At 36.3% G+C, this 25631-nt stretch overlaps 1 protein-coding gene across 1 annotated transcript in view; it reads right to left on the bottom strand.

The window, feature by feature from the left end:
- HDAC9 (histone deacetylase 9) overlaps positions 1-25631 on the bottom strand; it is a 986419-nt gene that overhangs the window by 248796 nt on the left and 711992 nt on the right. The window contains exons 15-17 of the mRNA XM_043872541.1: positions 19353-19486; positions 4958-5078; positions 535-584 (exon numbers count right to left, since the gene is read on the bottom strand). Coding sequence (XP_043728476.1) covers positions 535-584; positions 4958-5078; positions 19353-19486 — 305 coding nt within the window. The remainder of the gene's footprint in view (positions 1-534; positions 585-4957; positions 5079-19352; positions 19487-25631) is intronic.

The following is a 25631-nucleotide window of genomic DNA, read 5'->3' as shown; positions in this document are numbered from 1 at the left end:
TCCTGCGTTGGCAGGTGGATTCTTTACTACGGAGCCACCAGGGAAGCCTCACATGGACTATTCCTCAGCCATAAAAACAAGGAACTAATGTCATTTGCAGCAACATGAATGGACCTAAAGATTGCTGTACTGAGTGAAGTGAGCCAGACAAAGACATATATCATATGATATCGTTTATATATGGAATCTAAAAAAAAAAGGTACAAATAAGCTTATTTATAAAACAGAAAGTCACAGACGTAGGAAAGAAACTTATGGTTACCAGAGGAAAAAGGAGGGGAATAAACTGGGATATTAGCACTGACATATACACACTACTATATATAACACAGATAACTAACAAGAACCTACTATATAGCACAGGGAATTCTACTCAATAATTTGTAATGACCTACATGGGAAAAAAATCTAAGAAAAGAGGCTATATGTGTATGTATAACTGATTTACTTTACGTACACCTGAAAGTAACACAACATTGGGTATCGCCTAGACTCTAATAAAAAAATTTTTTAAACCAGTAAACTGATACTTACCCCAAGTCCACCACATGGTAATGAAGAAAAAAACTTTTGAGAGGAGTCACCTACGTAGTAAAAAGATATGAAAAATATATAAATTTGAATATAATCATAGTTTTTAAAATTTGGGGTTTTTATTAATACATAATATTATGTCACATGGTATTTATCATTTGACTCAGAGGGAAACTGATCAGACTTTAGATTGTTAAGAACTCAAAGCAAATTGATACATATATATACATATATTATTACCTGTAGAGTTTATTGCCCCACACGAACACATACCTATGAAATTTGATTCTCAAGATTTTTTTTCAACTGCCCTACACAATTTACAATATATCACAGTATCTTTTTTATTTATCATATATAACTCAGCTGTTCCCTAAGTGTATCTCTCTAATGTGATACTCTAAGCTACAAGGTTTATGAAATACACTCTCATTTTTCACATGCTCCAAATATGAAAATTTTTATCTAAGTATACAGACTTGCCCTTAAATTCTAAATATTTCAGATAAGCTGAGACCAAGAATATGATAAGTTTCTCCAATATTCACAATATTTTAAACAAAAGAGTCACAGAACCTTAAAAAGGATAACCTTTTGGGAATCTAAAGTAAATGCCAAAATCTTACTTATGACTATCTCTTGAAATTGAGATTTCATGGAAGTTTTAATCATTTTTGTTTATGAGCACTTCATTTTTCGATATTACCTACTACATGTATGGAAAAAAACAAAATTACCACTCCTAAAGCTCCAAGACTTGTGTCTTACAAAGTAACTAAAGGAAAGGCAGTGGGCATTTCTCTATCATAGTTAACTATCTCTGAAGTGATTCATATGGGTCACTGACGAGATCAGTGGTAGAACCAGGTACAAATCTCCATTTCACTTATCCTAATTGTTGATGATCAACGAAATAAATAATAAAAATTGAAAACAGGTTTGTGATGAATCTTACGTGTCATGTCAGTGAAGTCTAAATAGATTCTGCTGTCAGAGAAGAAAGTTTATTTCGAAAACAATAAACTGTATAAGTTGAGTTTTCAAATGCAACTGCTAACAGATGGAAAACTATAAAGAAATATCTAAGTGCAATGAAAAAATAAGGTATCTCATTATAAATATATAAGGACTTCCAACGGAAAAAAGACAAAAAGTCAACATAAAAAAAAATCATGAAAAAATATTAAAATTGGGATACTGATATCACTAAAAGATACATAAGCATTTTTATGGATAGCTTGGGGCACCGTAAAAAGTTTTATTAAGTTGTTCCTCATAACAAAGATAATTCTTTATCAGTGAATATTTTGCAAGGATGTATTCATATGTGAAATTAAAATAAGAAATAATGTATATTTTCATGTCTGAACTTCTCCTTCCATAGTCAATGAAAAGGGCTACAGGTAATATTACAATGGAATAAAGTAATTTTAAAAAATGATTAAACTCTAAGTAAATATAGAAGACAAATAATACTTGAAAATCTACTTCAGCACTGTTTAAATAATACTAAACAATCAAATTAACCAATAGTTTAAATTTAGTAGTGTGTAAGAAAAGCTTATTTCATTGAGTTGACTTGATTTATTTTTTAATAACATTACATCACCTTATCCATGGACTGAGCTCCAGTTAGCCACAAGATTATGAAAACTGGTAGTGAAAAGGACAGGAACATTAATGCTCAGGAAAACCTCTCACCAGAAATGACTGGAGAGAATGTTTTAAAAGTGTCATCTTACAGGGTCTAGGGTATTTAAAGAGATAAATGGTGCCCATTTTCAAATCTAATTATTTTATAGGTTATCGATGTCTTTCATGATACAAAGACTGATGAATCTGGTCATAGTGAATTTTTATGTAAATCCTTTCTCCTAACACCAGAACATAACTGTCGAAAGTAGTAGTATCAATTAAACTCAGAAAATTCATAGAATTGAATAAATTTCAATTTACTATGTGTGTACACTGACAAACCCTCCCGCACCATCTGTGTTGGGAGGGATTAGAGGAAGAACAGGAAGTGTGGGAGTAAAAGAAAGGGATAAAGAGAAAATATCTCGATGGTTACGAATTTCTACACAATCATACATGGCAGCTTCAATTTGGTCTTTGAGATAGAAATAAAAAACAAGCCCCAAGAATTCAAATTTCATAAAGAATGAAAAAATGAGAAGTTAAACTTTTAAAAGAACAAGATTTTAAATTTAGACCCTGAATTGAAGAAGTTGTTTCTGAATTGATGGGGAAAACTGATGTCGTTCAGAAGCATCATCAAATCTGAATTTAGTGCTAGACATCAAGACTAAGCAATACAACATCCTTGATTTCCTTTTACCCCCAGAGCCTGCACACAAGGCTGACACTGTTGCACTGACCCTGAGAGGTGCCTGTGGAACACCACGTGTGTATCTACAGTTGATTCTGAAATCATCTACTGTGTGAATTTTATTTCACATCAAATATTCAAAACTAATGAAATAAATGGCCAAATTATTTGGACAAGACTGTAAAAAAAAAACAAATAATTGATAGTTGGTGCTTTTATTGCATATGTATTTGAATGGGACTATTATCCAAGTTCTAAATTATACATTGGAATTCATTTCTAAATATTCAAATCTTTAAATGATATGCATGTTTTGAGAAAATCAGCTTTTCTCAAAAGTGTCAAATTTCATTAAAAAAAAGTAAAAAGTGGTATTGCCATGTTTTATAAGTAGAACAGTTCAAAGCTGCCAAAATTTAAACTTCATTTCTTTTACAAATATGGCCTTTTTCTTAATATGTGGATTATGGTTATCGTGGAACATCTCTGAAACACCTACGTGTAAATTTATCTTAATTAAATCCAAAGTTTGAGATCTAGTTAAAAAAAAAAAGAAATGGGGAAAGTTTTCTACTTGTTTTCTCCTAACCAAACTAAGAAATAATAAAAATGAACATAGTTTCCTATCCTTAAAATGCATGAGTATTTCGACCACAGAAGACTGTGCAAGTTATTGTCTGGTTTACTTCATCATTTTGGTAAACTGGGTGGAATTATTAATTCATGCTAAAATAAGGAAATTTATTGCACAATATCCACAGCAAAAATTACTTTATGTAAAAATCTCCATGTGCAGAGACTGACTCCAGCAACAGAAAAAAGAAAACACACAGAGTGTAAATATCTAGATGGACTCACTTGCTTTATGTTAACATATAACTTTAATTCTACTATACAAGGTGTCTTTCAACAAATTTTCATAATGTTTTCTAAAAACTGAGTAATCTTCCTGTGTTCTCTTATCTGTCAATTTCTCCCCACCCTGCATGTGCATAAATGCACGCACACACACACACACAACTATATATGCTTACTTCATAAATTTAGGGATGCCTGCCACTTGTTTTAAAAGGGTAGATTTTTAGTGTTAAAATTAGTGACTGTTAATTTCCCCTCATAATTGCTTTCTAAGATGCCTGTCTACGACATGTCATCCACTTGCTTTCAAATTGTTTAGGACCAGTTAACATAAAATCATCTTGAAGTAAAACTGAATTGGGTGAGAGAGTCCAATAATTTGGAACTGACATAACAGGCTTACTGGAAAGAAAGGGACTTTCAAGAAAAAGTCCTAAAATGCATTTTTAGTTAAAACATAATCTTTTGGGCATACATCACCATGTCATGCATTGTTATTCTATTATAAAAGATTATTAACAAACTTAATTAACAGAATTGTTTCAGCTAAAATGTTTCTGTCATGAACTTTTTTCAATACTGTTGATTCTATCACTCATACAAAGTTTATATAAAGCAGTGAAACATAAATTTGATTTCAAAATCTGATAACAAAGTTTAGAAAAATCACACTTTAAAGATTAGGTTTATTAGTTTTCTACTTCTGCCAACTACTATTTGATTCCATAACTAAAACATGTACTACATAGACTATATTAAGATTTAAAATGCAATCTTACTATAAAATACAGGGTTCTAGGTATAGTAATAAGGAGTTTTTCACTTAAAATAAGTTATATTGTGCCCTCTGTGTGTTAAGGTCATAGAAGAAAAGAACTGAAAGACACAAAATGAATTTGAAAGGTGAAGATAAATTCGCATAAAAATGTGAAAAAAAATTTTAGATTAAAAATGTAAACAAACTTCACAATGCATTTACTCCCATCAACTACCACATGGTGACACAAATGCTATTCAAATAAAAGTCAACATCATAAAACCTGCACCGTCATTTTTCCTAAAGCAGGGTTTCCTTACTCTACATTGGCTAGATTGTAGACCACCCGTTCCACAGAGCACGGCTGTTGGAAGAGCTCTTTATCACATTGCTTGCCAAGTATTTTGAACTGACAGCAGCACTGACTAATGATGGTGCTGGAATGTGCTGTTCCCAGTAGAATGGAGGCCCATACAGACCTAGGAGTGTTCTGGGGTCCGGCTTCTGTCCGTCCAGGGGGTTGGTGCCATACAACAGTGAGTGATGTTCAGAATGAACAAGCTGTATTTCCTCCAGGCTGGCTTTTCGACCTTGAATTCGCTGAAAGAAAACAGCAGAAGTCTACCGTACTTCACTGACAACATTTAGGAGAAAATAAGACCCCAAGTCACATTTAAGATGATTAATAATGGGCTGAGTTTCATCATGGAGCAATGCGGCATTGATTTGCGTAACAAAGGACCATAATAATCCATGAAAAATGAGTGTATACAAAGTTCAGATCCAATGGATTGCTTAAGCCTAAATGGGCAACTGACATAAAACATATTCTTCTTTGGCATAAAAAGATATCTATAAAAAGTTAATAATTAATAAAAATTTGGTAATAATTAATAGTTAACTCCTTTGTAAAAGTATGTAGTTAAAAACAGGAACTACTGCTTAGCTGAGAAGTAAACTCATTAAACTCTTACTTTACACTCACCTAAAGAAGCTGCTGAAACAGATTCCTTACTGTTTCTTAAAAGGATATAAATACCAATACATTAATATATTTGATTATTCCCCATACACTGATCATGTGTGTGCACCTCACAGTGGTGTTCATCCAGACTAATGTCATTCAAAATATGTAACATGGGAAATGATAACAGTTCAGGAACAGAGTGGTCTGTGATGAGGTCGACATAGACTTGAGAGTAAATATTGAGAAACTTTTATAGCAACCCCTGACAGAGTATTTTAAACGTCTGTTCAATCAGATATAATCGTGTATGTCTTCAATTTTTATTTCATTATTGTAGTATCTCATTTCGAATGTATTTTATAGAAGCATTAGTCTGTGACAGAATGGAAATTGAACAAAAACAATAACTCTTAATCAAAGATAATTTGAGATACTCTATACTCAATCAATATTTCTACATCCATGTTAGGCAGAAACTTGCATCTTAGCTAACAAAGAATGATTCTTCGACACAGACAAAACTGCACGTAAGTGAAGGCTCAGTCAATGGACAAAGCGTTCTTCCTGGTCACATTTCTCAGTTGACAAATCTTTTAAACCAGTAAACACCGTGCTGGTGTATGAAGTTAATTAGCCTTATTTTTAAAATTGCTATACTTCCTAAAATTACCCAGTGTTAATATTTTATTTAAAATATGTACCACAACATGACATTTGTAAGGCAATATATTAGCAGAGAACTACAGTAAAATTCGAAGAGAGTGTGTTCAAGGAATGCTGTCTTCTCATGTTCCTGACCACGAATTACCAGTTGACATAAAATCATCAGGTGACAGACAACTCCTCCTCTCAGGACCAAGAAAATTCCACACTCAGTCTCCCTAGTTTCAGGTGATGCTGCTGCTGTCTGATTCTCAAAGGGGGCAAAAGGTTCAGGGAAAAGAACCTTGATACACTGATACTTCCTAGAAGTTTATTGGCTAGTGGTGCTTGTCACTGAAAATTAATCACCATTTCACAGTGCGAGAGGAATAGCAGGGGACTTGAGGGGTAACAGGAAGGTAACAGGAATGATGGAAAACAGAAACTTCCTGACACTGTGCCATTATGTGCTGAATAAATAAACAAATGCTTATGGCGTTTTCATTGCCAAAGCACTGAAGTTCCCTATGTTTGACACCCCATTTACATTTCTAGAAAAATAAAAAAATATGCTCTAGAGAAATTATTCCCAGGTAGGTTTAAATGCTGAAATTAAACCAGGCAGGTAATGCTGAAGACTAGGGCAAATTTATGACGGCCATCTGGTCAGCCAATGCTCTCATCAATAAACAAACATGTCACCGACCTAGATGGCTCGCTGGTAGAATCACATTTGGAAATGTTTCTGGAAGACCAGAACAATCAAAGAAACAGAATGACAAGTAATGAGAAAAGGAAAGTTCAAAGTCTCTATTAAAGGGAAACATTTTAACTGTGAGATCTCAGCTGGTGGAAAATCCCCCAAGATAAGCGGTGGTAACTCCATGGTCTGAGTCATCTAAAATTGGAACGAGCAGCACACTGAAAACCAGACTGTGGCAACCAGTCCCAGTCTGCAGAATAATGAACACCATGAAATGACAGGGCTTCCCGCTCTCATTTCTGTGAGTCTATGAAATCCATAGCCACTGACATCTACACGCTGATACGGCGAGATATCCATATCTTAAACAAAGCCAGCTCTAGCTAACAATCAGACCCACATTTGGACCACTTGTATTCTTGCCTGGAGAATCCCAGGGACGGGGGAGCCTGGTGGGCTGCTGTCTATGGGGTCGCACAGAGTCGGACACGACTGAAGCGACTTAGCAGCAGCAGCAGAAAGCTCCATCCCCTTTCCCATAAAGACATTTTTCAGCTCTACAATGAATTTTTGCCTCTGGTATAATGTTAAATACCATTAGCAATAAGTACAGCTCTATGTTTTCACAAACTAGTCATATATATTCACATACCATACATTCCATGCATCTCCTAACTCCCTTCTCATTCTCCCACAACCCCACTACGCTGAACGCTCAATCACACACTTGAAAAATAATCTGCTAACAAGATTCAATTATTGACAGTAGCTCAAGTGCTGATAAATCTTAAGAGGACATCTGCTGCACCTCAGTCATTCCCTTGTGGAATATCAGTTAACTAACGGTAAGGGCAGAGCATCTGGCCCAGCCTGCTTCAGTCAGTCAGTCAGTTCAGTCGCATCCAACTCTGCGACCCCAAGGACTGCAGCACGCCAGGCTTCCCTGTCCATCACCAACTCCCAGAGCCTACCCAACCTCATGTCCATCACATTGGTGATGCCATCCAACCATCTCACCCTCTGTCGTCCCCTTCTCCTCCCACTTTCAATTTTTCCCAGCATCAGGATCTTTTCCAATGAGTCAGCTCTTTGCATCAAGTGGCCCAAGTGTTGGAGTTTCAGATTTAGCATCAGTCCTTCCACTGAATATTCAAGACTGATTTCCTTTAGGATGGACTTATTGGATCTCCTGGCAGTCCACTTACTCTAAGAGTATTCCTCCCTGGTTTATACCCTAGTCTCCCCTTCATCACTAAAATGTAACAAAGGGCACAAGTTTTCCCTTTGATTTCTTTCTCCTGCCTCTCCACACTTCTTTTTGACTCCTAGGGAATATTTTACACTGGCTCGTTTTATTACTATAGAATGTGTTTTTTAAAAAATCCTTACACTATATATAAATAGCAATTCTTTTTTGTTGTTGTTGATTGTTCTAGTTTTTTTTTTCCTCCTATGGCATGCGGGATCTTAGTTCCCCAACAGGGATCGAATTCATGCCCCTTTCAGTGGAAGCATGGAATCTTAACCACTGGACCACCAGGGAAGTCCCAAGATATAAGCACTAATTCTTCACAATCCTTTCTGCTTCTATGCCCACTGGAGAATAAGACCCAAGAACAAGGTGTACATGTTTTTACAGAAAGAGGGGAGTGGAAACCAATTCAATATGAAAAACGGCTTCTACCTGGAGAAAGGATCTGGAGAAAACGCGTTCTAAGATTTATATCTCTAAGAGGCACTGCTATGGGAACCCCGTGAATGACTAAGTAAAAATGCTGAAATAGCAACAGCTCTCCTTTTTCCTTAACACTGAGTAAATCCTGGAGTAGTTGGTTTTGCCTCACTATCATCAGATATCTTAAATTCATCACATTCTACTTTTCCCCTCAAACTGAAGTCTCCAACGGTTTTCATTTTCTGGTATCATCATCAGCAATTTATTAGTGATGTGTTTATGCTGAAATACAGACTGTCCTGTTTAATCCTTTCCCATATTTTCTATTTCCTGTGTACCCTTTATTCCTTCCGCTTTCTCTCATGATGTGCTCTTGAGCCAAAGGTCAAGAGTATAATGAGTCACAAAATAGGACAAAGTGCTCTGATCACTGTAATGTAGGGCGATACTCATTTCCGTTCTCAGAGATATTTAGCCGGCAGTATGTCTACCTAAAGTCATCTATGATTCTGATGATGACCTATGAATCATCTTATGATTCTCAAAAGAATTTTTGAGAATTCTGAGTGTATGGACACTCAATGCATATACAGGATGGCATGGGCATCCATCCAGGTACTTCTCACTAGACAGCCTAACACAGATCTTAAATACCTTGCCAGTATGGGTCTGAGAAAGGAAACTCACAGCTCTTCGTCCTATTTCCTAGTAAAGACACCCTGTGATACAGGATGTGGGACATCATTACTGGCCTGCACTCAAGTAGTTTCTTCCTACAGAGCAGGAAAGGAACTCTGTGCTAAGTGTCTACGCTGTGCTAAGCACCTGAGGACTCGGGTCTTCTTCACTGTATCAGAGCCCCAAACAGTGTACATTCAGGTTTGAAGTCTGACTAGTGTTGTTCAAAATGACCGTATCAATGAGTCTCACAACACACCATGGCTCTTTCCTAAAGAAGTGCTCTTTCTGAATTAAAGCCTGTTAATGCAACCTGATTACAGAAGGAATGTTCTGAACATGCCCTACAAAGTCATTCTGCAACAGGATAAAACGCAGCCTACCCACACCCACCCACACACAGAGTGCACACACTGTATAGATTTTTTTTTTTTTTTTTTTGCCAAGGAGCAGGGAGAAAAGGAAACAGTTCTATTCCTTCCCCTCTTGTGTTCAAAGCCTGGATTGAGGCCAGTGTCCTAATCAGTTCTCATTGGCCCTGGAGGAATCAGAACCTTTTGTAAAATATAATAAAGGGCATAAAATCATGATAAAATGCATGAAAAAGCAGTGCCTTTGGTTAGGGAACTAGAAATAATTTAGCAGAACAGATGGATTGCATTGGTTTGGTATTACTGAGGACATGAAAGGGCTCATTTTGTGGCAGTTCCAAACTAAGAGAAAATGTCCAACTTAAATTTGACAAGTCAAAGTACCTGCCTCTGCTGGGGGAGACCCCATTTTCTTTAATCATTTTCAAAGCGGTGACATATTAGGCAAGAATTTCCATTGAAATATCCCATTTTCTGAAAATATTTTATCCACTGTCCCTAAATATAGGGATGCATTATTTTTTTCTACAAAGATCTGCAGACTTAAAGAAAAGAATAATAAATGACTTATGAGTGGCAAAGTTACCCTGTGTTACAAAGCCTATACTTCATATTTAATGAATCAGTTCACACCTATTAATTATTGTGGATATGCTTCTCTCTTAAACAAAGCAAAATATCCGGTCTCACTGCTCATGTCCACGCTTAGCAATGGAGTTTTCACATGCTACAACCAGTTGCTTCTTTAAATGTTATATCCCCTCCCCCTACTGCATTCTCTCCTTTCATAGCTCCCTCATCATCTAATAACCTGTTCTCCTCGAGTTTTTCTTATCTAGAAAGAAAAGGAGTAGGGAAAGAAGAGTTAGGGAATTCCCTAGTGGTCCTATGGTTAGGACTCTGCAACTTCCACTACCAAGGGCATGGGTTCAGCCCCAGGCTGGGGAACTAAGATCCCGCAAACCAAGAAGTGAAGGAAGAACTGGGGGCAAGGGGGAGGCAAGGGAAGGAAGGAAGGAAGGAAAGAAGGAAGGAAAAAGAGTAAAAGAACGAGAAGTAGAAAGGAGGCTACTAATAAGCAAGCAGGAAGCCCAACAGGCTCTTGGTCCTGTCAGTCATAGGAAAACAGTGAATTTCAAGTTAGAAGCCCTAAGTTCTGGGTTGTGTCATGCATCCGCAACATGCCCACAGTCTGCTATCTGCTACCTTTCTGGGGCTTTGTTTCCTCATTCATAAACATACGGAGATTTAACCGAATTACTTTTAGCCCCAAAACGGTGAGTAAAAATGGTAAGCCCTAAAATGGCTATGTGAATTACCTCATATACAACAAAAATTCAATAAACATCCTTTATTTTGATGTATGGCTTTGCCTCAGGCAAGCAAATATAATAACTGAAGTGATAAATTACCATGGTTGAAGCAAGAGAGGAGACCTCATTATGAAGGTTTTCAAAAAGATGCTACATGTATTCCTTGAAGTCCATTTGTAAAAATGCTTAATTATATTTGAAAAATAAGAGTTTTTTTTAGAACTCATATTCCTATCCCATGATAACCTCAAAATAATGGACATTTTTCCCAATTAAAAATTTCATTTTGTTCATAATGCTTTTGAGTTAATGCCACCTTTGTCTGTCAGGTAAATGTTTACTTTTGTTACTCTCTCACCTTCAAATATATGACTCTGTTCACTTCTCTGTCTCTACCTCATTTAGCTTATGTTAAATTGATTTCTAATACTGATTGAAGCTTGGAAATCAGCTGTATAAGTTTAAAAGTTATTAATGTCTGGGATCATACCTTCAGAGCTCCTGGTTAACTCTTGTCAGGTTACAACCTAGGCATCTAGGAACTTGGAACCAACCCAGCGGATTTTAATGGGCAACCTACGTCAAGAATCTCATGTCAGAGGGAGCTGTCCATTCTTCCTGCTTATATGCAAATTCAAGATACTGACCCTATACTAACCAACATTGGGGACTATGGAGTAGTTAAAATTAATGGTTGACAGAGAGAAGGTTGGGAAGTTAAAAAAAAAAAAGTTTACATGACCTTCAAAATTGACAAGTGCCATCTACTTCCATGTAGTACTGCTTGATTCACTCTTTACAATCTATTTAAAAATATTTCATGGCATAGAACAATTTCAAATGCACTTTAGAAAACAGCAAGCCCATTCAATAACAAATGTCTGGGTGGTAAAAAGCATATGTACTATGTATTTTTTTTTCAGCTTTATGTCCACGCATTTCAAACCAGCTCATTAGAAAATAAGAAAGAATGTTATGCCTCAGTGTAACTGGTTCAATTTTCACAATTTTTATGCAACTGAATCTCCTATGTTGTAATTATTTTTCAAAATTGTTATGAACATTTTATTGATTTAGGTTAAAGCATTGATCTTTTTAAACAATATTCATGTATGAAATAAATCTGTCACCATAAATATTTTGTTACTTTAGCACTACAATTTTTAGATGGTTCAAAACCATGTAACTAACTAGTGAGTTTTTGTTAATAAATTTTAATGCTCCTGTTAAAAAAGAAAAAATCCTTATCACTTTCCAAATGGACTCAGAAGGGCAGACTGTCTTACTTCCTTTTATTGGTTGTTTTCCACACTAATTCTTCCCCATTTTTTGCAGAATCAAAATTAAAAATTCCAAATCATCTTAATTCTGATTATGGTTTACACAAGTATTTTTTAATGTTATTTATCTGCCAGGGTCTATACTCTACTGGGTTCTGCAAATATTTCTCAGAGTAATGACACCTTGGTTTACTCACCACATCTAAATCACGTGTACTTCTTTCCATAACCACCATATCCTTTAGAGACTATTCACAAGATTCCCTGTTTGAGTTTCTTATTGCTTTGTGGTTAGATTCCAAGACACAAATAACACACAAATTTTTTTTTTTTTTGCAAACTAAACAAAACAGTAAGCTGTTATATGCTGCCATCTAGTTAGATTACTCTATAAAACAAATGTTTAATTGAATTTCCATTAACTTACAGGGTTTAGTGCTTTGTAACCTTGAAGTCAGAAAATATGCACATTTCAAAATTGTTTCTCAAAAGAGTATTCAATTTCTTTATTGTGATTTACAAAAACTATTTAAAAAATCACTTCTGTGTGCAGGAAAATGTACTGGAGACTATCCCTGAGCTCCTTGGCATATTAAGATTTTACACTAAACCTGCTCTCCACTTTTCTCATTAGAACTGCTGAGAATCCCAGAAGGGGTAACAGTAGCGTGGTTCTGTGTCCCAGAATTGTTTTGTAATTACTTTGTGTTGGCACTTGAATAAAGGAGTTAAACATTTCAGCACAGTATGTTGCTTATGGTTTTTACTTATGAATTAAGCGAAACAAAGTTATTCAATAGGAATCACAAAGAGGCAATGCAAATTCCATATAATGTGCAATCCAACAAAAGCATTATAAAATGTTATTATTCTCAAAACAAATGTGAGAGCAAGCAAATGTCTGTGGGTGGCTTGGTGGGGCTGAGAGTCACAAGCACTTCTGGAAAAACAACTGCAAGTGCATTTCTAACAGATGATGGATCAACCCCTGCAATTTCTGCAGCACAGAAGAGTACATCCTTTTCTTCAGGGGCACACATGCTCCAGAGAGCTGGCTACCTAATCAAAGAGCTTAATCCCGAAGAAGACACCAAATGACCCCTCCAGATCTGTTTCTTATGGTGACAAGAAAGCTGCTGGTTTGGCTTTTCACTTCCAACAGAATCACTAAACTCAGTATGAATGATTCAATAGGGGAAATAAAATGGTATTGGCATGAGGAACTACTCACTACCTCAATTTTTAAAAAACAGTGCCACGTCATGCCAAAAGAAGTAAACCCATGTAACCACTGTAATCTAATATAATGAGGACTCATATTTTCTCTGGCTGCCTATCAGGACTGTAAGCACAATTTACACGATAGCTTACAAACTAAAAGCAATAAGTTTACTAAAATTTTCTCTACCCTCAACCAAAGAAAGTGTTATATTCCAAATTAACTTCTCAGCCATCTAGTTTCAAGTGTTATTAGAACTGGAAGAGATCCTAGCAAATATCCTGCCTAACACCCTCATCTTACACATGGGAAAACCAAAGATCATTAAGGTTAAATGATTTGACAAAAGTACACAAATAATTAATGGCAGGACTAAGGTCAACTCTAATGCTGAACAACAGTTTTGAAGGAATCCATTCTGATTAATTTCCTACCTTGATAAATGAAACAATACAGAAGTTTGATTTGTGGATCAGACTATCACTTAAAAACAAAGAAGCTCTTCTAACGTTTTCAGATTTCCAACTATTCTATCATGTACACTGTTTAATTGCAAAATTGACTATTTCATTGGCTTGGGAAACTGTGTTTGCCCTGTATGTCAGAGCAACTGAGACTCCCAACCTTCTGTCCCAGTGAAATTATAACCCTAGTTGACAAAGGAACTCAAAATACAGTTTGATGGAGGGCAAGCTCATCTTAAGGTCTGATAAACTTGCTCCTTTGTTCTCTAATATATAACATTTCTTCTTCTATTTCTTGCTCAAAGGGCCTCTCTGATGCTGTCAGGATCATAGAGACAGCTGACCACAGCCTTTCTCCTTTCATTCCTTCCCAAAGCTCAATCAATGAGTCTTTAAAATCACTGTAGTATACAACCAGTGACTCGAAACCCCTTGAGACTGTGCAGTGACATATTTATTTATGTGATCATTTGATTAATGTCTGATGATCTCACCAGACTGTAACTGTCTTGAAGACATGGGTGCTATCTACTCAGTATTCTATCTCCAGCTCGAAACACAGGAGCTTGGGAAATGAAAATTCTTGATAAAGACTGCTGAAGGGATAGAGCACTGTTCTTAAAGTGTGGTACCCAGATTAGCAATATCAGGATTGCACAGACACACTGAAGAAATACAAATTCTGGACTGCCCACTCCAGTAGCACCTCACTCCTGCTGAATCTGAAACTCCGGGGCTGGAGCCCAACAATCCATATCTCAGCATTCTCTCAGGTGATTCTGATATAGGCTAACATTTAAGCATCCCTAAAAATCAATCGACAAATGCCACTTACCTAGCCACAGGATTCTCCTCATGCTCAGCTTTATGTCCCCATAGCTCTGTCAATTTCACCCAGTAACTATGGGTGGCTACACAAACCTGGCAGGAAAATAATGCTGAAAGAAGGCAAACTGCTATCTGGATACTGAGAAACAATATACTGACCCAGCTAGTGTGTTATATTTCTATTATACTATATCCCTTTCTATAAAATCTAAGAAACTTTCTCTCTTTTGAGACACCTAAGTTCTTGTTTCTCACAACTAAGAGACGAATCTGTCCACACTGCTCAGGAGAGAGCAATGGCCGACACACCAGGGCCAGTTCTTAAACCCCTGGCATCCCGGACACAACAGTTTTCGCTCTCAGGAATGCACGGTTGAGACATAACCAAGGAACAGATCTGGATTTTAAATTCCTCTTAGTCCTACCTAGACAACTTAGAAAGGCCTGATTCTCCTTAAGTCCTTGGGCTATATGGTAAAAATTCATTAACACTCAACCTAGAACGTACCTTCTTTTGGAGTTAATAAGTCTAATTAAAAGACACTTCTAATTGTTGGAACTTCCCTGGTAGCTTAGTGGCTAAGACTCCACACACTCAATGCAAGGGTCCTGGGTTTAATTCCTAGTCAGGGAACTAGGTTCCACATGCCACAACTAAAGATCCTGCATGCTGCAATTAAGAGCCAGTGCAGACAAATAAATAAACATATGTTAAAAATATAGAAAGGCATCGTCATTGGGCTTGATCGCTTTAGCAGCCTTATAAACACTAACTAGGAAGCTTGTTAATATAGGAAACTTCCTGCCTCTTCAACCAGATAATGTACCCACAACAGATCCAACCAGGCTTCCGGGGTGGCACAAGTGGTAAAAGAACTCACCTACCAATGCAGGAGACATAAGAGACATGGGTCCGATCCCTGAATCAGGAAGATCCTCTGGAGGAGGAAATGGCAACCCACTTCAGTATTCCTGCCTGGAGAATCCCAGGGACAGAGGAACCTGGCAGGCTACAGTCTATGCAAAGAGTCGGACATGACTAAAGCAACTTAGCATGCACACATGGATCCAACCACTTGCCAACTACAGTGTGATTTTCTCCTAGTTTTTCAGAAACCAAGTGTAATAAGTTTTGCTGAATCGCTAAAAGGTTTGTTGTATGTCTGTTTGGGGTTCCCTCCCCCCGCCCCCACAGCATTGACATTTTCAAAATAATTTTGAGGGAAAGGCTAGCCTCTTTGCAAGAGAGTGAGTAATATATTTTAAAATGTGTATATTAGAATTAACTTGTCAAATAAAAATCTTTAAAAGAAAATCCACAACAAATATGCATCAATTATTTCAGCTGCATTTACTGGGGAGAGTACTGGCTAAGGAAATAGATTCTACTATTTCCAAGTGAGTTAAAATAGCCCAGAACAACCTCTGTATGTCCCCTTTTACCTCTCCCCCCCACTTCTGATAGAAACAATAAGGAAGAGAAAATAAGTCATGTTTCTTTCAGTTGTATGTGTTATCCCTTTTGTTTCTGATATAAATGAAAGTCTCTAGAGAAAGGCTACATTTTTTTACTTAATAATTCTTAAAATTCCACTTTGAATATTTCTCAAGTTATTCACACAAGCCAAAGGAATATTAAATTCCTAGGTGTTTTAAAATTAGTGACGGGTTTTTAATGGCTTTAGAAATTCCACTGCACATTTTGGATTGGGTCAGTTCAAGTCATAGATATTTTCATAACACAGGAGCAAATAAATACATATAGGCAACAACTGCATCACTTCGGAAAGCAAACACCTGACAAACTGCTCTTCAACAATGTTAGGAAAAGGGGCTTCTGTTTGCATTATTGATGTTTCGGATCAGACTTTTGTGCTTGGTCTTCATTAAAAGCCAGTCTGCTGATCTGGGCTTTCAAGTACATTATTTGTTAATTGCATGATTGTTTGCTAGTATGTTGTGTGCCCACATGATTGGTATATCTGACTCTTTGGGACACCATGGACTGTAGCCTGCCAGTCTCCTCTGTCCACAGGACTTCCTATGCAAGAATACTGGAGTGGGTTGCCATTTCCTCTTCCAGGGGGTCTTCTCAACCCAGGAAGGGATTGAACTCAGGGACTGAACCTGCGTCCTGCATTGGCAGGCAGATTCTTTACCACTGAGACCCCGGGGAAGTCGTTGATTATTTGCTAGAGAGACACTTATTTAGCTGACTGAACTGGATTAGACCCACTCATTTTTGTCAACCCTACAGTCTTTCTGGGCGTCCCTTATGGCTCAGCTGGTAAAGAATCTGCCTGCAGTGCAGGAGACCTGGGTTTGATCCCTGGGTTGGGAAGATCCCTTGGAGAAGGGAAAGGATACCCACTCCAGTATTCTGGCCTGGAGAATTCCATGGACTGTACGGTCCATGGGGTCACAAAGAGTCAGAGTCCTTCTCATATTTCATCTTGGGTCTGACACACATCAGTTAGTGCTGCTGTGTAAGCTGAACTTCATGGTTTCAAATGATACAAGACCAAAAGAACGTGATGTACCAGGAACTGGGGAAAAAACAGAAAGACTGATCAGAAACAGATAACAGACTTCTAAAATTTTAAGCCCAGTATGAATCATATTACACCCCATTTACTTCTGTACTTCGCTGCTTTTATAAACAGTGTTGGAACACCACCACCTAACAGCACACTGACGCTGTGATCAGACACTGCTCATCTGGAATGGCTGAGGCCAGGCTCAGGATGTGACAAAGACTGGGAAGTGAAAAAATGCAAACAGCAATACCTCAGCTTGCAAGAGCACAGAGAGACTGCCAAGCTGGAAAACATCTGTAGTAGATGCAAAGGTGAGACAGGAACGCTCTCATGAATAAATACCCATGAAGGCCAACCTACTACAAAGTCTCCTTGATGGCTTACTTCACTGGCTTCATATGGGATTGTGCAGACTCTAATAGAGTGATCTGGCTTCCAACCTGCATTATCAAAAACATTGATATAACTCTAAAACTTACCAAAGAATATGAAACCTTCTGCCACATAATATGGGTGCTACTGACAAAATATGAATAATAGACTTTCACTCGAGAAAGAACCATAGAAATAAGTCTAGCTGAAATTCTTTCACTTCTGAGTTTCTAGGTAAAGGATACACTTATTCAAAAGCAGAACTCTAAATATGAAGGGCATTTGATAATTCTATTACCAACAAATAATAAAACTTGTGAAACTAAATCTGTATATACTACTCTGGCATATTCATTCACAATATCGAGACTGCTTAATGACCCATCAACATCATCTGTGTTTTGATGTAAAGAAAATGACCATTTAATTCCCCTGTAAGACAAGATATATAGTTCATCTCCAAAAGAGAAAAATCAATAAAGAAAAGAATTTATCCTTAGAAGTGAACACACTGAATGAATGAATGACTTTGCATCTTCCAAAGTCAGTTATTTTTGCCACTTGGAAGAGAAAAAAGATCAGACAGAACTAATGCTCGTTATCAAATAGAGTCAAGTGTACTTGACTTTGACATCTTTATTTCCACTGAAATATTTTTCAGGTTCACTTTAAAGTAAATAGGCTTTGAATGGAATTTTCTTGACCACATTTTCAGTTGTCAAAATCAATTAATTCAAAAGTAGTCACAAGAGACTGTCTTTATCACTATTCGCTATTTTAAGAATAGTGAATTTAATATGGTTTCAATGTTATTAGTTTCCTCAAGACATAACTATGGTCAAAATATTATCCACTTACTTGTTTCCCAAACTTGTGAGAACTAGAGTTCCTTCACTGCTCTTATAGAGAAAGGCAAAGGAACCAAATAGTAATATGTAGGAACCAAACAGTAATATGTCAAATGATCAGTCTATAAGAATAGGGACCATGTTTGTCCATAATTCTAGTCCCTAGAACACATCTGGAAAAAGTACAGATGAAGGAAAAAGTGCTTTTGATCAATAAATGCTAAGGTAATGCAAAATAACACATAGAGGATATTTTTCTTTTTTAAGTTTTAGACTCAAATATAGACTGTTACTGGATCTTAAGCAACAATGGACATTTATAGCAGCTAAATCAACCAACTGCTGGTTGTTACGTATTTTGCAAATATGACAAAGGGAGCCTTTCTGACCTGGTATCATTTTTACTTTTAACTTTTAAAAGCCTCAATAAGCCAGACTTTTCTAAAAAAAAAAAAAATATTAAGACTCACAAGAATCGACAGAAATGAATCTAAACACCAATAAAAAGAAGTGACTCTTCCTGGTAATCTTTTAAAACTTTTAAGAGACAGTTAATCTTTTAAAACTATTCCATTTCCATGAGGCAAAATTGGCATATATGTGAGTTCAGAGTATTGCTTACTGTAAGAAATAACAACTATGTAGCTCCTAACTGGATGTGAAGAGCTTCTCAGAAAATTAACTCAATAAACGATACCTATTTGGAAACAAGAATAGTTCTGTGTGTACAAAAAAAAAAAAAACACTACAGTAATGGCACACACATCAGGCAGCTGCTCGGCCCATCAACACAGACTGAGTCCCCACTGTGTGTCCAGCCCAGCGTCAGGTTATATGTTACTAGTGTCCATGATGGTTCATCAATCATGGTGTTTGTGCTGTAGAGTTAACATTTTTCTACAACTACCCAAATGAGTACTGGCCTCTTTACATGATTTATTTAAGTAAGTAAAAGAGTGTGGCCCATTCAGGATTACCTCACATTTATTTAGCAGCCCAGTTTCTTGCAGCCGTGACCAGATGCTCTGTATTCTTCCAGCATGCTCAGGGTGGGTGGTGGAATTGCCACAAACGCACTGGTGTCTCAGCATCAAAGGGTCATAGGCGATTCCTTCAGGACAAAGGAAACACAACACAAGATGAGCAACGGCACAGGTTACATGACAATATGATCACTCAAAAAAAGGCATTCTTTTCCAAATAAATTTACAAATAGAGAATTAACACATAGCCACAAATTTCCTGGAAGCACATAAGAACTATTTAGTTCTATGGGTCTGGATATATATGCAAAACAAGTCAACTCATGAACTAGTCAGTATGAGACCCTAGACTTACTAAGTAAATCTGTAAAGTAAAAAAGGTGATGATATTTGAGAAGCTGCAAGTTAAAAAAAAAAAAATAATGCAATTTTACCAGTATTTTAAATCACCACAGAGTATTTTTAGACAGATAATTCAATTCAGCAGAGGTTTCAATTTTATCAGTGAAGCCACAAAATGAGCTCTTTAAAGTGTGAATTTATTTCATGAGTAAGTCTCGCCATAGTTTAGGTTATGTTACATCTGTAACAAACTGGAAGTCTCCAACTACTTGCCTATTCATATGCTTATTAATTCCTTCAAAGTTTTGCAGAAAGAGTTTCTTTTTTGCTTACTGTGCTTCTCTCATAATTTATGTCAATCTGTAAGTAATACAGATACTATAGTTTTTATAGTATTGTGGAACATTTGAAGTGTTTCTTTAAAAAAAAGTAAGTCCGTAGCAATATCTTTAGTAGAAATCACACAGATAAAACAAAATCTGTGTTTAAATTATCATGAGTTAACACATTTCATGTTTCAGAGCCTTTGATGTGAAAGATTTCATACACATTTAATGAAATGAACTATTAGGCTTACACAAAGTAGCGCTCTTTAAAGCAACAAATTAGATGATAATTATTATAAAAAAATTTTCACCCTTAACCCAATACCTTGGGGGGAAAACATGTTATTTACAAAACTGCCTGACATAAGAAATTATTTAACCAATCAAATATTCCAATAAATTACCATCAAAATACATTCTCTGGGGGCATAGAATGCAGAAGAGTCCATTATAATAAATTTCTAAATATCTATTCAAGAACAGATAAGTACAAGCACTTAGTGTTATAAAGTAGGTTCAGTTAATGCATTTTATTCTCCCTTACATTATTGTGTTAGAAGGATGTTACTCAAGAGGGGAGAATATGTGTCCCTGAGTGTATTAAAATCATGCATAATGACATGTGTATTTTGAAACCATGTGGCAAAAATTATGTCTAAGAAAAAAATATTTCACTGGTCCAAATAACATTCACTTCTTCCTATTAATTGAAATATAGCCAACATATACAATATTATGTTAATTCCAGGTGTATTACATAGGAATTTGACATTTTCATACACTGCAAAATGATCACCACAATAAGTCTTGTAAATATCTGTGCCCATACAAAGCTATTACAATTTTTTTGTTTGACCAAACCACAAGGCATGTGGAACCCTAGTTCTCCAATCAGGGATCAAACCTGTGCCCCCCAGAGTGCAAGCACAGTCTTAACCACCGGACCGCTAGGGAAGTCCCTATTACAATTCTTTTACTATATCCCTTGTACCTTATATTACACCCCCATGGCTTATTTATTTTATAACTGGAGGTCTGTATCTCTTAATCCCCTTCACCTATTTGGCTCAGCTCTCCAGCCCCCTTCCCTCTGGCAACTACACATTTGCGTATGCTGTCACTTTTCTTTGTTTTGTTTCTTAGATTCCAGATCTGACTACACAGATTCTAGTTTATACAGTATTTATCTTTGTCTGGCTCATGATGCCCTCTAGATGTGTAATATTGATTCTTAAGACACAAATGGCTTCAGAATCCCTCCACATGGCCCCAGCTCTCACATTTTCATCTTCAGGGCCAATCTCCCTCCTGAGCGGTATACACTCGAACACTCATCTAAATCACCCATCTAAAATCTCTATTTGGATGTCTCCTAGTTTTCATAAAATTGGAATATCATATTTGAGCTCATAATCTTAAGCTGCACATACTGTTTCTCATTTCAGTGAAGGGTATCAACACCACTGCTCATGTAAGAAATCTTACTGTCCTCTTGACACTTCTGCTCCAATAAACCAACAAGTAATGTCTATTTTCCCCTGAAAGATGCATACTCACTCTCTTATCTCCAATGCTGAAACCATACAATCCAAGGTACTATTATCTTTAATCTGAACACCTGAGATAGCCCTGTAATGTCTATCTGACTTTTATTCTACTCTATTTGCTACTTAAGAGTAGCTACCTTTGCTTCAGTCCTTTGGAGACTTCAAAGATGAGGTGAATTTCTCAAGGCAGCACAGATACGCCTGTCCCCACCTCTGAAGCTTCATCTCATACTTCCCTGCCTTGTTTTCTATTTCTCCCACAAAGGTTCACTTACCTTCTAGTTTTCAAAAGACTCAAAATCACACATGCCTTAGGATCTTCATACATGCTGTTCCATCTATGCCAAAAATTCTGCCTTCTGGCCCCCAAAACTCTAGCCCTCACTCAGCTAATACCTACTCATTCTTCAAGATTGTTTCACTGTCATTTCCTCAAAAAAGCATTCCTTGTGATCTCTAAATTAGATCTCCGACTATATGTTCTCATAGCATCTTCTAGGTCTTCTTTGTAACATTTAGTACAATTCTGTAACTGGTGTATAATCTTGTTAATTGGATATTTTCTTTACTATCTGTACAACACAGACTAGAGTTTTACTATTTACCTCTGAACTCTTAGTGTCTATAAATATGCTGGGAAAATAGTAGATTCTCAAATGTAATTGTAATAAATGAGTGAAAAACATGAATAAATGAATTGGTGGAAGAACTAGGTCAGATATCTCCATCCATTATAAAAACCTTTCTTGATGAACCTACTTGGTGGACCTACTTGGTGGACCTCATTGGACTACTTAAGTTTTTATAGACTAATTTCTTTTGTATTACATGCTTTATCTTCCTCCTGGTGAAAGTGAAGTGAAAGTGTTAGCCACTCAGTTGTATCCTATTCTTTTTGACCCCATGGACTGTAGCCTGCCAGGCTCCTCTGTCCATGGAATTCTCCAGGCAAGAATACTGGAGTGGGTTGCCATTCCCTTTTCCAGGGGAGCTTCCTCACCGAGGGATCAAACCTGGGCCTCCTGCGTTGCAGGCAGATTCTATACCGTCTGAGCCACAAGGACATCTTATCTTCCTACCGGAAGGTGCCTCTAACACAAGCATTTATTATACTCATTATATTTATACATGGAATTGTACACAAAAAAGAGATGAATAAATATTTTTAAATAAAGCCAAAAGAGAGAAAAGAGGAAGTCAGGAAAAAAAAGTTAGCAGGCATAAAAAGCAACATTCACAATATGATGATACATTAGACATGTCTGCACAATTCAGATATATCAAGTATTTATGAGTTGCTATTACATAATAGGAGCTGTTGAACATATTTTCTACCACAGTTTTGTACTGCATAAAAGATATATTAACGATTAACATGGAAAAATAAAATACAGTATTTCCCTCATTTTGAAAACACATTCTTTAAGAATAGAGAGTCTAATCATTAGGTTGCTTATTTTTTTCACTATTTCATCTCTTGACATATCTAACTTCATCTCCATAGTAATCATTTCTCTTAAAACAACATTTTCTCCATCAGCCACTGCCAAAAAAAAATATGAAACAGGTTATGGTAGCTGAAAATTATTGCCAAGTATCTGGAGATTATAATACAAAGTCCAGAAGCTCTTGGAAAGACATTCAAATTTAAGAAAAAATAAATAAAGTCTGGAACCCAAAGCCTCCACCTACTCATCTTAATGACGTAGCAATGAAGTATTAACAGGTAGACTACAAGGTGAGACTTAACCTCATCCTTCAGCTCCATTTCTTTCATCTTTTTTTTCCCCTTTTCCCCTCAAAAACAGAAACTTATAGGGTGAGAAACAAGCCTGCTCTTCTCTTTGGGATTCATATGGAATTCCACTTTTCTTTGACCCTTTAGCCAATGGATCAACCTGTCTCTTAATCAATGGGACAAGAGTTAAAGTTAGGTTTTGAGAAAATAAATAAAATACACAAAGGAGTCTTAACACAAACCTTTACCTGAATTTTAAACCCTAGTTGTTTATTTTCTGCTTAAAAAAAAAAAAAAAAACTCTTAAAAAATTTTTTGATTTTTTAAATAAGCTTGGACTTTGCGCTTTCTATGGCTTTCAGTTTTAGTTTTATTAAATGAGGTAAGTATGTAAAGCTCACAGTGCAGCATCTTTGCCTTTCCTTAATCGCTGCACATAGTTTCTTTAGTTATAGAAAGCATTCATATCCTTAGGTTTATGCTCAGTCTAAAATGACTGTGGGGCTGAGCCCACATTGGTCTATTAGGAAAGCTGAGTTCAGAATCTTTCACCCTAAATTTCCTGATCCCAGCTTCTTAAGTTTCAACTTCATATTGCTTTTCTGGTTAATGCTTGAGGTTCCACACCTTCCCAAGGATTTGCTCAATGATACATACTAAACATCTTGCAGGGCCGAAGGATTGAACCAAGGGCTAAAGAACAGTAAAGATATGTGTGTGTGTGTGTGTGTGTGTGTGTGTGTATACATATATACACACACACACATATATACACACACACACATACATATATACACACACACACACATATATACACACACACACACATATATACACACACACACACACATATATATATAAAACATAATAACTTTCCTAAAGGATGCAGGTTCAGTAAACAGTCACTGAATGCTCTCAATGATCCAGGTATCAGAAACTTTAATTTATTACATTTAACTTATGACCTAGCAGTAAAGGTAAGGCGCTCACAAAGACAGTTATATGACATGTATATTTAAAACTCTGTATGGTAAGGAAATGAAAAAAAAAATGGGGCTTAGAAGTCAAATACGACCTCTTAAGAATTTAAAAAAAAAATTAAAAAAATGGATTGCAATTGGTAGGATTACTAAAATGGATAGAAGGAGTTACTTTGAAGAAGGAGTCATTTCTAATAACCTCTAAATCATGTCCAGAGCAGCTGTTCTACTTTCCATCTATAAGAGGAATCTATCCATAAGGTTTACAGTTCTAATCTATTTATAAGGTTCATCTTGCCTAATTTTTTCCCCGTTAACTATACTCTTTATATTCTAACACCTGAATTGTTATAATATCTTTTAACAGAACACTTAAAGTACCAGATACTACAATTTTTAATTATGTGTAAAACTTGATTTATTCAGCAAGCAAATGAAATATACAAAAATAATTGTTTAAAACTTGCTAAATTGTACCTCTGAGTACACAAGGAGCATTTTCTAGACTTAGAGATTTGTTTATGTAAATCATTTCATTCATCAGCAGCCAAAAAAAGGAAGTGGGTGGAAAAAATTTCACCCTAGGGCTTCCAACTACACTATATGAAAGTCTATTAGAACCTGGGAATTAAATTAGGTGTTGCCATTCACTATATAACAGAGAAGGAGGTTCAGGTGGTATGCAAGTTGGCAAAAAGTGAAGTCAAATGCAATCACTACATATTTGCTGGTAAATATCTGGAAAGATGTTTCTATATTCAAGCTTTCAAGAATGAGTTAACACAAGGGAAAACCATAAAAAAAAAAAAACCCTACAGACTAGGAGAAAATATTTACAAATGATACAACCAACAAGAGAATAATTTCCAAAATATACATACAGCTCAATAAAAACAACAACAAAAAAATACAATAAAAAAATGGGCTGAACCCCTAAACAGACATTTCTATAAAGGAGACATCCAGATGGCCAACAGGCATATGAAAGATGCTTGACATCACTAACCAATAAAAAATGCAAACCAAAACTACAGAGAGGTATTACCTTCTACCAGTCAGAATGGCCATCATCAAAAAGCCTACAAACAATAAATCCTGGAGATGGTGTAGAGAAAAGAGAATCTTACTATACTATTAATGAGAATGTAAATTGTTGCAGCTACTATGAAAAACAGTATGGAGGTTCCTTAAAAAAACAAAAATAGAGTCACCAAATGATCCAGTAATTCCAGTCCTAGGGATATATCTGGATAAAACTTTACTTTGAAAAGATACATGCACCCCAAATGGAGAAGGAAATGGCAACCCACTCCAGTATTCTTGCCTGGGAAATCCCATGG

The sequence above is a fragment of the Cervus elaphus genome, chromosome 18 (assembly GCF_910594005.1).
Source record: "Cervus elaphus chromosome 18, mCerEla1.1, whole genome shotgun sequence".
Taxonomy (NCBI): domain Eukaryota; kingdom Metazoa; phylum Chordata; class Mammalia; order Artiodactyla; family Cervidae; genus Cervus; species Cervus elaphus.
Note: the sequence above shows the minus strand (reverse complement) of the source record. Positions and strands in the feature narration are given on the sequence as shown.